The sequence below is a fragment of the Camelina sativa genome, chromosome 6 (assembly GCF_030686135.1).
Source record: "Camelina sativa cultivar CO46 ecotype springtype chromosome 6, ASM3068613v1".
Lineage (NCBI taxonomy): Eukaryota > Viridiplantae > Streptophyta > Magnoliopsida > Brassicales > Brassicaceae > Camelina > Camelina sativa.
This window is the reverse complement of record NC_141885.1, coordinates 15524587-15539982: the sequence shown is the minus strand read 5'-3', so window position 1 is coordinate 15539982 and position 15396 is coordinate 15524587. Positions and strand designations below refer to the sequence as shown.

General features: G+C 35.7%; 3 protein-coding genes across 4 annotated transcripts; 1 reads left to right on the top strand and 2 right to left on the bottom strand.

Moving 5' to 3' along the window:
• Positions 1-161: 161 nt before the first annotated feature.
• LOC104791021 (uncharacterized) lies at positions 162-2433 on the bottom strand. Its single transcript, XM_010516822.2, has 6 exons — positions 1774-2433; positions 1344-1395; positions 967-1053; positions 784-848; positions 515-682; positions 162-407 (listed from the first exon to the last, which is right to left on the bottom strand). The coding sequence occupies exons 1-6, from the start codon at positions 2350-2352 to the stop codon at positions 357-359; spliced, it is 1002 nt and encodes a 333-aa protein (XP_010515124.1). The 5' UTR covers positions 2353-2433; the 3' UTR covers positions 162-356.
• An 87-nt stretch (positions 2434-2520) lies between these two features.
• LOC109124483 (glycine--tRNA ligase, chloroplastic/mitochondrial 2) lies at positions 2521-10578 on the bottom strand. 2 transcript variants are annotated; one of them, XM_087453072.1, is made up of 33 exons: positions 10183-10578; positions 9845-10109; positions 9551-9606; positions 9387-9464; positions 9155-9229; positions 8995-9065; positions 8787-8903; positions 8590-8691; positions 8303-8429; positions 8053-8136; positions 7776-7862; positions 7422-7523; positions 7162-7225; positions 6960-7015; positions 6670-6741; positions 6479-6561; positions 6281-6329; positions 6132-6194; positions 5900-5989; positions 5719-5805; positions 5524-5595; positions 5350-5408; positions 5097-5190; positions 4690-4908; positions 4436-4530; positions 4154-4244; positions 3937-4041; positions 3777-3815; positions 3564-3653; positions 3162-3263; positions 3003-3084; positions 2833-2918; positions 2521-2749 (listed from the first exon to the last, which is right to left on the bottom strand). In XM_087453072.1, exons 1-33 carry the CDS (start codon positions 10537-10539, stop codon positions 2651-2653), a joined length of 3318 nt encoding a protein of 1105 aa, XP_087309198.1. In that variant the 5' UTR covers positions 10540-10578; the 3' UTR covers positions 2521-2650. The 2 variants fall into 2 exon arrangements, with proteins under 2 accessions (XP_087309198.1, XP_087309199.1); XM_087453073.1 differs by having other exon boundaries at positions 8590-8681; positions 10183-10543.
• Positions 10579-13150: 2572 nt separating this feature from the next.
• Positions 13151-15339, top strand: LOC104791019 (two-component response regulator ARR5). The gene is made up of 5 exons (XM_010516820.3): positions 13151-13575; positions 13668-13744; positions 13840-13917; positions 14012-14082; positions 14852-15339. The coding sequence occupies exons 1-5, from the start codon at positions 13170-13172 to the stop codon at positions 15024-15026; spliced, it is 807 nt and encodes a 268-aa protein (XP_010515122.2). The 5' UTR covers positions 13151-13169; the 3' UTR covers positions 15027-15339.
• Positions 15340-15396: the final 57 nt, after the last annotated feature.

Genomic DNA, 15396 nt, shown 5'->3' with positions numbered 1-15396 from the left:
GATACTTGGATTTATGGAAAAATATATCTAATAAGCTTAGACGACCGCTTCTAACCGTATCGATGATTAATCATCCTTTTCGCATTCAACCTAGCAATTCTGATTTCCCCCAATAGTCTAATGATAATCTCAAAATAATGCTAGAAGTTAAAAATAAATCGTACGACATCGAAGGGGTAATCTCTATATAAAAAAAAAATGTCACGTACCCAAAACATTGGAGTTATGAGTAAAATCACTATCAAACAAGAACAAAATTTCTACTAGAAAAAAAACGATCGATACATTGTAAGGACCAACAACTATAAACTACATTGATCTTCATGACTTCCATAGTTCCATTATTTATAGGAACTTCATGACTTGCGAGCTCTGTCTCGCCAAGATCCTTGCTGTTTTGCAAGCACCTAAACCACAAAGTATGGGATTAACAACAAGCTAACCTACGGACCCTGAAATGGAGCTCCAAGAATCGAGATTGCTTTGAGAGCAAATGAAGAGAAGAGATTTTTACCTTTTCACTTAGAAGACTTATCGTGCCACTGTTGCTTTCTCCTTCATCGTCCTTAACATTAGTATTCTCTGTCACATCACATTCGGCGTTATCGGTATGAGTTTGGAATGTGGATGCTCCAAACATGGCCTCGTCGTGGGCGGCTTTTAGTTGCTCTTCCCTTTTCGCCTATAAGTTTTTATTCAACATATAATTTGTTTGAGGCTCTGATTTAAAGAAAACTGTGACTTGTTTAAAGATCGAAATTGTAAGCTAATGACTCAGTATACCTCGATGGCGGAAAACCTAAAACTCTGTCCCATTCGCTTGACTAAGGCAGCGTCGTCATCAGTACCTGCAATCATATAAAGTTTTTAGCATCAAGAGTACATACATAGTAAGTAAGGATGACTTTCTGCTTTTAGCTCCATGAAAACATAAGGAGTAAATGTAGAAATTCATGGGAAACTGACATTCTTCTACTTCCTCATCGTCAACTGGAGCATCTTTGTCGAATTCAAATCTCTCCCATCCTGCACCCTTACTGGTATCTTTCTCAGCTGCAAATTTAGAGCATCATTAGACTTTGATTTATGAGATAATCCTCAGTCATCTGACCTAATCCGCAACCAATACTGTAACATATTCTCCTAGCTCAGCTTTACACCTTTATCCCCTTAACTAACTATGATTCACTACAAAACTTCTAGGCTAGCAACAATAGTCTTGCATTAGACTAATAAGAAATCCTTATCCACATCATCAAGACTAAAACACATCCCACCGTTTTACAGTAACATTCCAAACAGAATCTCAATGTAACCTCTCAAATGGGACCCGACTAACATACCAGTTTCATCAAGCTGGAGCTTCATCTTGGCCTTCACTTTTTCAGCAGCTGACTGTTCAAGAAAGCAACAAAAGAACGCAACCCTTATGATACCAATGGAAATGAAAAATCACACACAAAAAACAACGATAACAAAGATACAGATTACAGAAACAAAGAATGGTTGAGCCAAATTTAGAGCTCAAGGCTTTATCATCTTAAAACATCTATTCCTGCTTTACCAAGTAAATGTGGGTACATGAAGGCAATTCCTGGTTGCAATACCAACAGAAGCTCCAGGGATGTTAAGCTAATTGCTATGTTCTTGTTACCCTAACGCCCAAACTCTAGAAGGATTCTAACATTACGAAGCTGATTCCGGTAAATTAACAAAAAGTTCATCTAAGTATGGTAACCATGAAGGCTAAGGACGATGAGAGAAAGAGTATACCATATCATCATAGCCTTTGATTAGCCGCGAGTAATCAATCTTCTTCTCCTTAACATCTTCCCTCCTCCTACTTTCTCTCCTCGGCGACGAACTCCTGCTCCGGCTCCTCCTCCTCCGACGACTATCTCTATCTCCATACCTATTACGCCTCTCTGAACTCCTACTCCTGCTTCTCCGTCTCTCTCTATCTGCATACCTACTACGTCTCTCTGAACTCCTGCTCCTGCTTCTCCTTCTTGTATGGCTTTTATCTCTCTCATCCCTCTCTCTACTCCGATTACGACGCCGTTCACTCGATTCTCTGGAGCTCCTCTCCGGAACCCTAAGATGTTGCTGATCCTTCTTCAATTTTTCTCTGATGGATCGGATCTCGGAATCCTTGTTGTCAGTGGATTTAGTAGGGTTGGAAGAAGCCTTGACGAACTGGTTGAGAAACGAAGAGGACGATGCGATCGCCGATCCTCTCTCCGGAGCGGCGTTGGCACCGGAGGAGAAGCCGAGGCCTTGCTTGAAACGAGCAGCTCCTTCTCCTTTACGCGTGAGCTCGTCGTAGTATGCCGCCGCTTTTTCCTCTTCCATAACTCAGCGCCGTTTCTCACTTTGCTAAGTTCGCTTCTCTCTCGATGGATGTTTGTTTTCCCACTAATTATCTTAATCCATTGTTTTCATTTTAAATCTTATAAAATGAACACAAATCACTAAAAAGAAGATGTGTGTACAAGTGATAAATTGAATCTTCTTATCGAGTTTGTGAAAGGTTTAATTGCATAAGTTTTAATTTGAACACAACTATCTATGTAAAGTTATGAATGAAACAAAGAAAAAAAAAACATGAGATCAATGATTCCTGTGGGGATTATGAAACAATTAAGAGAACTCAAAATCCGGGCAAAAATGAAAGGTCAATGACTCCATTGGGAAGATTAGCAATGTTATTGAGCAGAGCGAGTCTGTTCTTCCTCACTCTTTCATCTTCCTGCAAATCATCAAATTCAAAAACTTCACTCTCGGTCTACAACAAAGCTCGAGTACAGTGTGTGGACAAAAGCTTCAACTTACCACCATCACAAACACATTGTTGAAGAAATCCTCTAGTGGTTCCACCAATTGCATCGATATCTCAGTGAACTCCTCGATTTCTATACCTGAAATTTGGAAGCATGTGAGAAATTTGTTTGTTTGTTTGTTTGTTTAAAAGAAACCAGCTGTAAAGAAGAAAGTGGAGTTACCAGTGTGAATTTGATCTTTGATAGAGGTGTAAGTGCTCCACAACGCTCTCTCTTGGGTAGTCTCAAATGCTTTCTCATCCACCTGATTGCATCATTTAAGATGTTAGAAGCTGCAACTTTGCACACATGCTCTTTGATTCAGACAGAAACCTCAAGTACCTCAACTCCAACACCAACGTCTTTTCCACGGACAATGCGTGTGGGGCGAGAATATGCTTCCACTATCTTCGGAAAGATCTCACCTCTGCTTAGCTTTTCCATCTGCAAGGTATCAGCCAATGCACCAGTGATGTTATCTTTTTCTTTCGGAGCAAAATTATTATGACACAATAACATTCAAAACCACAAGATAATCAAGTTTTTAGTCCAGTTTCTAATCTCTAATACTAGACAGCCAAGGAGATTTAACCAATTAAATTGAGATGTATCCTTCTATACTAGGCTTAATCCAATCACCAAAAGATCTGACTTGTAGGAGAATGATGCCCACAGGCTCCTCAACTAATAATATTACCTGATTCCATATCTAATCGCTATTGGATTATATCACAAGTCACTTACCTTGTGTGCAGTACGCGCTGCCAGACAAGGATAGTTTCCACGCTCTGCTAGGACAGACCTAACTACTTCAGGGCTTACTCCGTTGTCAACCTGTAAATAGGAAAGAACGTTGTTTCAAGAACCGGACCTTCAGGTCTTTCAGTTTAAAGAGCCGGGAACTGTGTCTAAAAAATTAGAAAGCAACAAAGATAAGCATCACAAAAGTGCACGAACCAGTAGCTGTTCCAGTCTTTGAGTAACAAATTGATACACCTAGAAACAATAGACCAATTAATTATATCATGAAACAATTCAGATGACAGTTTACAACCTGTAAAAATGAGAAAATAGTATATGACGCCACTGAAGCTATGGGAGTAGACTTGATTCTCACATCTTCTAAAGTGTTTGCCTCAACCTTCGTTGGTTGTACACTGGCCGCAAGTTCTAGAGCACTTTTGAAGTTGACATTTTTATCCTTCTCGACCAAAATCTGAACCTGTGTTATACATACAAAGTAAGTATAACTTTGCCTCCATAACTTCATGCAACCATAAAATGGCAAATCATAATTGCTCGTTTATTAGATCAGCATATATATATATACTTACTAAGCCATATGATATTCTTCTAAGGCCAAATGGGTCATTTGATGAATTTGGCTGGCAACCAGCAGCAAATAGACCAACAAGGCTATCTAATCTACAAAGTCATAGAAATAAGCATAGGTGTAAGTATATAGGATCACAAAAATTCAAACAAAATCATCATATCAGAAGTATTATGCAATTTAGTTCTGCGCAAATTTAGAAACATGGTTTTGTGTTCACAAGACAAAACGTTTGGCATATCAAGAAAATAAGAGACACCAAAATTCTAGGCTTTCGATTTACCTATCAGCTATTGCCAAAACCATTCCTGCATCTGTTTTTGGGATGACATCTCCAGAAAATTTAGGAAGTGTAATCTCCAGCAAAGCTTCTGCTATCTGCATCCCAGGAACATGATTTCATATCATAATAAAGCACATGCTAATGAATATATACCATAGTAAACTAGTAGCTTAATCTATGAAGCAAAAAAGAAGCTGCCACAAGGGCAACTTAAGCCCATAAACATACACAGATACACTTGAAGAATCCACTACCTGCTCTGAATAGCCATCTCTGAGAGCATAATGGCGAGCCATTATTCCTGACAGCGCAGTAAATTCTGTAACTACAGCAGTTGCAAGGTCTGACATAGCAAGAGAGGCAGCCTCCTCCACGACAGGAAGCACATCTTCATCAATTTCGAGGGCCAAACAAAGCTTAGTTACCATCTTTTGTAGACGGTTCATCTTATCCAGCATCGTCCCCAGCTTTTCCTATTAGTTCACATAAAGATGGATTAGAAGCTTGTGCTGTATGTGCTACTGAAGTCAATATTAAATGATTTGCATTTTTTACTTGTAACTGAAACCACAATGAGACTACTGGCGAAAAAAAAAAAGTACGACAATTTGTTGTATCCAACTTTTAGTTAGTATAAAATATGTACCAAAAGAAAACTTACATGGAAGAGAATTCCCTGCAGCTGACCTCGGAAATCAGAAAACCTTTTCCTTGTGTCCACCTCATAAAAGAATTTGGCATCTTCATAACGTGCCCTGCAAATGTAAAACATGACCTTTGAGAGCTATTAACATGGAGCACTATCAAGACTTGACAGCATATAAGTAGGGCAATGCAAACAGATAGAACAGTAAGGGATCTACTCTTATCTATCAATTGAGTATAAATTTTAGCCACTTATAACACATCTCAACCTGAGAACTGCTTCATTTCCTTTCTTCACCACGTCCTCATTTATTGCACCATTGGCAACCTAAAAAATTCGCACTCTGTTTCATCAGCTATTAGAAATTAGTTTTATGCCATTAAAAATGAAAAAAAATGAAAATATATGCAACAGAAGACAGTGGAAGGCTAGCGTGTCATACAGCAATAAAGTAAGGCAATAGATGTCCACTATCATCAATAATGGAAAAATACTTCTGGTGCTTCTGCATAACCTATAGGGTATAACAAGGCTTGAATTAGATAAGCATACTTGCTGATAAATCATAAGAAAGTAAATAGATATTATGAGCAGGTTACACGGTATAAAAACCATTCTTCGTTTCTGAGGAGCTTACAATAGTTAATAGCTCCTCTGGAAGTTCTAAGAATGATTCCTTGAACTTTCCGATTAAGGGCACAGGAGCTTCGACGAGATTTGCAACCTAGCAAAAACCCCAAATTAACTGGCTTCTTGGTATCTTGAGCTAAAGATAGCCCTTTGTAGAGCATATCAATGAAAAAACATCACAAAATTACCTCGTTAAGTAAGTTCTGTGGGACAACAAGGCGTCCATTCACACTCTTTGCTAGTGCATTTGACTTCTCAAGAATGATTTTCTTCCTTTCCTATATATTATGGTAACTAATGAAATGACTACATAAATCCATAACTAAAAATATAAAATGAAAGAAATCTGACACCCTACTGAAAGTTAAAAAGATTTTTATAAATATATAATGGATAGAGAAGAAAATATGAAGGACATGCCTCAATTTCAATATTGATTCCAGAATTCCTCATAGTATCTTCATAGGATTCTGCATTCTGTACCTGCCAATATTTAGAAGACGATAAGCAAACATCTGAAGCATGACATCCAAATATGTCTACAGACGACAATGCCAGGACATTCTTACCAATAGTGATGCTGAAGCAGTATTGCGAAGTCCACAAGATACATTTCCACTACATTCCAAAGATGAAACAGATAGTTATATTATTTACAAATATTTTCAACATCTTTCTATAGCATATCTGTCAAATACAAGAGGGAAATTCGTGCCAACTGAAGCCATAGAAAGCATGGAAAAGTAAGAGTAGCCAAGTAAACGTACCTTGAGATGCCAGCAAAGGAGAATGGCACAACCAGACCCCCATGTAAGGCCATAACCCAGCGAATTGGCCTGCTAAACATTACCTGCTTATCACAGCACCAGATAAATAGCAGTGATTAAAACACCTTGTTTTACAACTGAACCTAGGCAATATGAGTATTAGTATGAGTATACAGATATAAGTTACATACTGAAGAGTTCCAGCGCATTGACTTTGGGAACGATATTTTAGCCAGCATAGCAGGTAAATCTTCTGATAGAACCTATAATAGACAAGATCCCAGAACGAAAACGTATGCTTAACAAATAGAGGACTTAGGACGCTAAAAATACGAGGTATACCATACGAAAAGCAAGAGGAAAAATGTGAGCATTTAAAACATGCTAATTAAATGGATATACTATGTCTTTCATGAATTTCTGTCATAAAAGATGAAAATAACATTGCCTTAGCATAACAAAAAGAGTAAAGGAAAAGAACCTCCAAAGCAAGTCGAGCTGGCTCTGTAACTAGTGCATGGACATATTCTGTCTTCCCTGAAAGATTTACAAAAAAACAAAAAAAAAGAGGTTAAAAATGAAGAAAAAAGCAGAATTGCAGCCTAGGAGACAAAGAACAAGGAATGTCATAAGTTAAGAAATAGGATCCTGCAAACAGAATTTGCTAAAGTGGATGCACCTACCAGAAACTTTTCTGTACAATTTTTCCAATGGAACGCCATGTCTACGGCTAAAACCATCTGCAGCCTGGCAGGGAAGAACAACGAGAAAATTTATATCTACTTACCTTTAGGCAGTCAATGCACGCACAAAACATAAGGGGACATACATAAATGAACCAGATACTATTTCGATAAGTTCCACCAATGCCTACCAAAATACTTTGTATACGTTGTTAATTTTAATATCCTTGACCAAAAGGACTAAAGGAAGACAAAATAACCTTCGTAGGATTTCCTTGATCATCAAAAGCTTTGGAAGCAGGGGGTCCTCGAACTTCAACCTCCTCTTCCAGCTGCCTCGAGGACATAGCATCAACTAAAACCTGAAAAAGGGGCCTTCACTTAAAACTGCTTAAAAGAAGAAGAATTCCAAAAAGCTTCAACGGTACTTCAAAAACCCAAAACCTTCAAATACGTCAAAATAATTTTTACATCCTCACATAAAAAGCCAGCTTTAAATAAACCTCATAAGCGAAAATTTTAAAAACGTACAAAAATGCTAAAGAACAAAAAGGAGATTCATGCTTTTATAGAGTTGACATCAGTTAAGAAAAATTATGTAAATATGTAATTACCACGAGCCTGCGAGGTGTGCCAAATGCTTTCACAGCACCATGCCGCAATCTTTGATTCTCTAGTAATTCTAGCACTAAGACCCTGAGCTGCAATATTAACAAGGACTATTACTTGATGTGCAATATATCAAAAGAACATAGCAGAAAGGAAAAACAAGAAACAAATGAAAAAAACAATATAGGGATGATTGTAGCATGAGCGAACGGCCTTCAAGTGTTCATGAGTGAGTGAGAGAGAGAGAAATATCAAGTTTCTCCAAATGAAATATAATTTTACTTGTTCACTAGCGTTGATAACATCTTGAGGTGGCATCTCTTCAGTCCCTATCTCAATAATAAACGATCTTGGTTCTTCAGGAACCTGTGACAATTGAACACCACATAGGCAGCAAATCAGGAAACTATCTTATTTGACACTTTCAGAAATGTTTTCATCTATAAAAAAAGCCATCTTCACAGCTCATCAAAAGGAAATAATCAGCAACAAAGCTCCAACTGTAAATTCTCTAATTAGAAAACAACCCAACCTTTTCAGCCACTTTTTCTAAAGCCTCTCTGTGACAAACGGGTGGAACTGATTCGGAGGCAACACCAAGAGGATGTCCAAGAGACTCGCGTGTCTTTAACCACAACTGGGCACATTGGCGAGCCAAGCTATTCTTTCAAAGAGAATGCACAGAAGCAAAAAGTGCACATCATAAATATATTTACAAGTAAAAACTTGTCTAAAAGTATTTCCTCTCCGGTTAATCAAGCTTCTTGGGTTGCTCAATAATACACTTTAAGAAGGAAAAAAAACTGGAACAGATCATACCTACGCATTCGACCGAAATAACGAGCACGTTCAGTTACGCCAATGAAACCTCTGGCGTCTAAAATGTTAAAAGCGTGTGACGTCTTCAGAAGCTGGTCATACCTAGCATGCCCCCAAGCAGCAATTTGTTAAATTTAAGAGGCAGTTGTTAAATATGGAGAAAAAAATGGATGATCATAAGTATGTGATAAACATACGCAGGGATTGGAAGTCCTAAGGCAAGCAAGGAACGTGCTTCTTCGTCAAAATAATCGAAATGCTTTTGAAGGCGATCCACGCTAGCATGCTCTAAATAATATGAGCTCATTTCCTTCCTGAAAAATTCACCCGTATCTAAAACATGACTAACACAGAATAATTTTGATAATGTATGATGAAAAAACCATAAAAGAAATAGTCTTTTACTCGTTTTCCAAGAAAAGCTCCCCATAGGTGATACCATCAGCATATAAGATCTTTTTAAAATGATCAACTTCCTGTCAGTTGAAACTAAAAGGTTAACTTAAGCCAAGCAAAGGACCTATAACGAACATGTTTACATACAATAAGGGAGTATAATACTAACCTGAAGCAACATGATGATGCGCTCAAGTCCATAAGTTATTTCAACAGATACTGGAGACAACGGAAGACTTCCAGCCTAGAAAGAAGCAAACTTCACAATTATATTGTTTTCTAGCAACTGAAGCAGAATATCTACTACAGAATCAAAGATAAAATTGACCCTAAGAAAACGAAAAAAGCAAACTGTAATCTATAGTTCATTTTTAGAAATGTTTAGATAAAATGAAAATTACCTGCTGGAAGTAAGTAAATTGTGTGATTTCCATACCATCCATCCAAATCTCCCAACCCAAACCCCACGCACCAAGCACCTGAAAACAGACACCGCCAAGCTGAGAATATAGTGAGAAACTAAAAGAGATGGAAACCCCCATAAATACGCGGTTTCACACATTACCGGACTCTCCCAGTTGTCTTCTACAAACCGAATATCGTGTGCAGTCACATCAATACCTATAAAGAACGCATACGGCAAACAGTAAGGGATGAAAGAGTTTTCCTCAGAAGCAGCTTTATGTACCATAAAGATCAACTTCACATAATCAAATCTTTCAGCAGAATATACCAACCGAAACCATCGCAAGGAGAAAGATTCAATCAATCTATTGCACTAGAGTCTCAAACATATAAGTGGAAACATAAAGAGGAAGCATTGTTCAGAATAAAGGGGAAGGAGTAAGTTTTTGAGTACCTAAAGCAGAGAGACTGTTGATAAAGAGCTGTTGAGAGTTTCCAGGGTCAGGTTTCAAAATGACCTGAAACTGAGTATGTCTTTGAAGCCTATTGGGATTCTCTCCATAGCGAGAATCATCAGGACGTATGCTTGGCTCAACATATGCAACATTCCAAGGTTCAGGACCAAGAACCCTCAAAAAGGTACAAGGATTCATGGTACCAGCTCCTACCTCAGTGTTACTAGGTTGCATAACGGCGCATCCAACGGACGCCCAATATTCCTAAAAAGTTCTCAGTTAGATAAATTCAGTCAATTCGCCGAAATTTGGAAGGAGATGATGGGGAGAATGGAACCTGAAGGCGCTGAATCGCCTGTTGGAATGTAGGAACAGACGCGGCGCGGGTGGTGGGATCATCGTCGGGCTTACGATAAGACTGGTGGTGAATAGAGGCGGAGGAAACGGCGGAGGTGCGGTGAAATCGGCGGCGGGAGAGAAAAGGGGTATGGGAGAGAGAGCGAGGGAGGAGGAAGAAGCGACGAGAAGCGTGAGGACGAAGGAAAGAGACGATAAGAGGAAGAGAAAGAGTGAGGATGGCCATGAGTGACCAGAGAGACCCTTGTGAAAGAGAAAAGTCAATGTTGTTGTGGATTTTGGAAGACGAGACACAGAGAGAGAGGTTTTGTGTTATCCTTTTTTTTTTTTTTTTCATTCTCAAATTCGCGGTTCGACCTAAAATTACATTTTTAACTACGGTACAAAAAAATATAAAAATTGGACTGAGATACTTTATAAAAGTTTAAATTTGATAAAATAAAAGTGTTTTTCTTTTTTTGCGATCATAACAAAAAAATGTTTAAGAAAAACATTTGAATACATAAAATATAAAATACCAGATATACTATAAAATATAGTATATTAAAAGTAAGACTCCAATAATTGAGATTTCGAATACTGTACACTAGGTAACAACCCGTACATATTGTGCAATAAATTTTCCTGATAAAATTAGGGTTATGAGTAAACTTATTTTTTGTGATCTAAAATTTTGTTACTGTAAAAAATATATATATATATAATCCGTGAGAATATGTTTAGATCGAACTAATATATATCAACTAAATATATCTATAACTCGCTTTTTTTTCAACCTATGCAAGATTTTTTTTTTTTTAAATCATTATTCTGTGTAAGTATGTTTCACCCGTGAAATATTATACCAATGATATGAAATAAGTCAATTCCCTACAATAATGATTATTGTGATAATTTTATTTTAGAAACTTTAAATATATAAATAGTAATCAATTTTTTTAATATATGAATAAATTCTGATTTTGAAAACGTTTTACATATACTGATTTTAAATTTTAATAATTAAATCTGTTATAAAATGATTAAAATAAATTTAAAAATTGAAATGTTTGATTTTTTAATTAATTGTAAAGGAATATTCCTTAATCATTCAATAGAAATTATGTGTAAATTTCCATAAAAATGAGGCCAATAAATTCATTGTTGTCTCGAGCTCTCTAACGACGACACATCAGCATTTTTTTGAGAATGTTTCTCTATTAATATATAGGGGATAATTAAATATGTTATAAAATGATTAAAATAAATTTAAAAATTGAAATGTTTGATTTTTTAATTAATTGTAAAGGAATATTCTTTAATCATTCAATAGAAATTATGTGTAAATATCCATAAAAATGAGAGCAATAAATTCATTTTTGTCTCGAACTCTCTAACGACGACACATCAGCATTTTCTTGAGAATGCTTCTCTATTAATATATAGGGGATAGAAGCAATGAAATAATTAATAATTTAAAATTACGGTATCAAAATATATAAAGGCCGATATCAAATTCAGACTCGAAATATAGTTATCATAGGTAATTTTGGAATAATGGGATATGAGCTTCTTGATTCTCATTCTCTAACATTAATTACCTTAGATGATTTTGGAATAATGCTATATTAGCTTCTTGATTCTCCTTCTATAACATTCTCTTCTACACTTGGGTTTTTTTGTTTTTTTGGTGAAGTCTTCCACACTTGTGTTTAGGAACTGTATTGTTCGTATTTTATTAATCTAGGACAACAACATGCACGCACCAGATCCATTCCAAAGAGAGCCAACACAAATTTAATTAGTTCTAAACCAATAAAAAGTTTATATTTCTTCAGCCCTAACTTATAAGCTGTTTAATTTGAGGGCTAACAACAGAGAACATTAGGTAACTCCTCATCTCGAAATGGTTTGACCTTTGGTGCTAAACAAAGTCACCTGTATGGATTGGCAACTTTCTTCGACCAAACAATAGTAGTTTTCGCAATCCTTACTATCAGAGACACTAAGCTTTGGACGCGCAGCCAACAACTCGTATTAAAATACTTGAAAGATAAATTATACAAGTCTTGAAATCCCCATGCCACGAACAAATATATAAAAACTGGATCGGTACGACTATCTCTGCCTTGATTAGGAGGAGAAATGCTCAATGCATTGCTAATAATTTGAGAAGAAGAACGTTGGAACGCATGGAAAAAGCGAATTAAAAATTCAAGTAATATGAAAACAAATACTAGATTTTTTTTTTTTTTGGGGGGGGGGGGGGGGGGGGGGATAAGTAACAGTGAATTTAAAATGATATTGTCATGAAAACTTACTATTAAGCTCATCAGTTTCATGCTTTCAAGGATCATGTATTTACGAGAATAATATCTGGACCTTTGTCAAAAAAAAAAAATCTTATAATGGACAAAAAAACAGCAAGCTAAGTAGAGAAATAATGATTTATTTTTCTTTCTAAAAATACAAATACGTACGGATTTTGGTTTTTGATCTGATTGCACAATTACAGCAGATTGTATCAACATTAAAAAAATCGCCCAAAAGCATATCTACAATATTATACTAGAAATTAAAAAGCTAGCTAGAAAATGAAACTCGACTCTGGCCTTCACATGTCAGCTAACTTTTCCAACAATGTTCATTAATTTAACATCTCCAAAAGATTTTTAGATTGAAATACAAATCTTCTCTGTGGGTACATTTCTTGAAAAAATCAAGAAAATAAGAAAGTATCGAAAATATTCACCCCAAAAAAAAGAAAAAAAAAATCAAAAGTTGCCACATGATCTGAAACAATAATCGAGAGAGATCGTCATGATACGATTTTTCCCATCCAAAAATGATTTTATTTCCCTTCCCAAATATTATCATATCATATGATTTCACCACTCACCATTACTTGACTATTCTCAACAAAACAATTTAATAAATTAAAAAACTTTATGACTTTGATTTTATTTTATTTTGCCAAATTTGAATAATATGACTTTCTTGGAAAACAGAAATAAACTAATAATTTGCCACGCGCTATCAGACAGACAAAATCCCACAGATATGCAAAGATCTCTTAGAATCCTTTACATATCATATCCTCTCTTTTTTTCCCTCTCTTTCTTCCTTATATATCCCATTTTTATCTCCTTCTCTCAAATCCTTCATCGTCTCTCTATGCAATATCAAAAACGCTCTACACCCTTTTCCTCAAATCCTCAAAGTTTATTCTCTCTCGTTGATATGGCTGAGGTTTTACTTCCAGAGATGTTGGATATCTCCAACGACACTTCTTCATTAACATCTTCACAGGAGCTTCTTCATGTTCTTGCCGTTGATGATAGCATGGTTGATCGTAAATTCATCGAGCGGTTGCTAAGAGTCTCTTCTTGTAAAGGTATAATAAGGTGTTGTTAATTGGGTTGTTTTGTGGAATCTGTTTTTTTTTTTAGATTTCAAGAAACTAACGTTTTGTTTTTGTCTCATCAGTTACTGTGGTCGATAGTGCGACAAGAGCTTTACAGTATCTTGGCTTAGATGGAGAGAATGGTTCAGTTGGATTTGAGGTAATAGATCTGATCATCTTAGTGTTTTTTTTTTTTTTTTGGTTTTGAGAATGAAATTCAAAATTTGGTATTGAAGATTTTGTTTACTTTCTTAGGATCTGAAGATTAATTTGATAATGACGGATTACTCTATGCCCGGAATGACTGGATATGAACTACTCAAGAAGATCAAAGTAAGTTTTCTTATAAATAAAAAAAAAATCTGATAATATGGCAAATAAAATGAAGTTTGATCTAATCTTGTTTATGAATTTTGAATTTGTACAGGAATCATCAATTTTCAGAGAAATACCAGTGGTGATTATGTCGTCAGAGAACATCTTGCCTCGGATCGACAGGTATATTTTCATATATTATCTTAATTATTATGATCATGTAAGAGCAAAATTTACCAAATATAGTAAACTTGATAGATTTTGTGCATTTATAACTTCAGGAGATTCGGGTGATTAGATTTAGAGGGTATTGTTTAGGAAACTTTTAAGTAATCGCACTTTATCTAGGATTTGTGAAAAAGGATACCGTTAGGCGATATGGTATTTGACTAAATTAAATTGTTGTATAATCATCAGATTTGTTATGATAGAAAAAGTTAGTATTATATGATTACTTTAACCATCATGGGGTAACTATGGTGGTGGTTGTAAATTTGATTGGATCAAGCTGAGATTTTGGTGTTTATTTTTAGTGGGTCCTTTTTATTTTTATCTGTAAATTTTCTAATGGATCTTAGGAAGAATAAACAATATAAAATTGTTTCTTGTGGCCATAATTTTTTTAGAGAAGAACAATCCCTTCATAAGTTAAGCAAGATCTCCTATTGAGATTTGATTCTATAGGCGGTGACATGTTAGGTCCCCCATAATGATATGTTTGTTTAATCGTTTTGCATAATCTTAGGTAGGGTCATTATAAATCTCATCCTCGTGATAGACACCTCACATGCTTTTGTTTATTATTATTAGTAAAGAACCAACCCTCTTTTACCAAAATTAAGTCTAATAATTATCAAATATGAGCTGGCCATCTTCTACATCTAAAAGCTATGAAGAAACAACTTTATGGAATTGGATCACTAATAATTTATTTTTAAAATTTATTTTTCAGATGTCTTGAAGAAGGGGCTGAAGATTTCTTATTGAAGCCTGTGAAATTGGCTGATGTGAAGAGATTAAGAGATTCTTTAATGAAAGCTGAGGAAAGAGCTTTTAAGAATATGATGCACAAGAGAGAGCTAGAAGTTAATGATATATACTCGCAGCTTAAACGCGCAAAGATCTGAGTTTATCATAGTCCACATGATATCATCTTTATAAGCTCAAGGATTCATACACACACTTAAGCTTGTCCCTGATTCTTTCGGCTTACAATTTTTGACACATCACAGCTTCTTTAGCTGAGAGAATGAGGACGACTGAGAAGAGTAACACAGATGGGGTTTTCACAAAATAGATATGTAAATTGTAGACTGGGGGGGATTCATTAGAGAGGAAGAGATACTTTTTTTTTTCTTTACATATGACTATGAGATATGTAAAATGGTGTTGTTATTTTTGGAAGTTTAATAGGAACGACTCTTCCTTTTTTCGTCTTCACTTGCGTGGAAATTGCGTTGTTTTACATATGAACACTCCTATTATTTATAAATGTCA

Bases quoted from the DNA above. Each gene is read 5' to 3' on its own strand.
- LOC104791019 (XM_010516820.3), top strand. From the start codon at position 13,170: ATGACTTTCTTGGAAAACAGAAATAAACTAATAATTTGCCACGCGCTA. The intron at 13,745-13,839 runs GTAATAGATCTG...TTACTTTCTTAG, and splicing joins ATGGTTCAGTTGGATTTGAG to GATCTGAAGATTAATTTGAT. The intron at 14,083-14,851 runs GTATATTTTCAT...TTTATTTTTCAG, and splicing joins ATCTTGCCTCGGATCGACAG to ATGTCTTGAAGAAGGGGCTG.
- LOC104791021 (XM_010516822.2), bottom strand. From the start codon at position 2,352: ATGGAAGAGGAAAAAGCGGCGGCATACTACGACGAGCTCACGCGTAAA. The intron at 1,396-1,773 runs GTATACTCTTTC...TTTCTTGAACAG, and splicing joins TCAAAGGCTATGATGATATG to TCAGCTGCTGAAAAAGTGAA. The intron at 1,054-1,343 runs GTATGTTAGTCG...CTAAATTTGCAG, and splicing joins GCTCCAGCTTGATGAAACTG to CTGAGAAAGATACCAGTAAG.
- LOC109124483 (XM_087453072.1), bottom strand. From the start codon at position 10,539: ATGAAAAAAAAAAAAAAAAGGATAACACAAAACCTCTCTCTCTGTGTC. The intron at 9,465-9,550 runs GTAATGTGTGAA...GTCTGTTTTCAG, and splicing joins AAGACAACTGGGAGAGTCCG to GTGCTTGGTGCGTGGGGTTT. The intron at 7,016-7,161 runs GTAGGTGCATCC...TAAATCTTTCAG, and splicing joins ATTGTACAGAAAAGTTTCTG to GGAAGACAGAATATGTCCAT.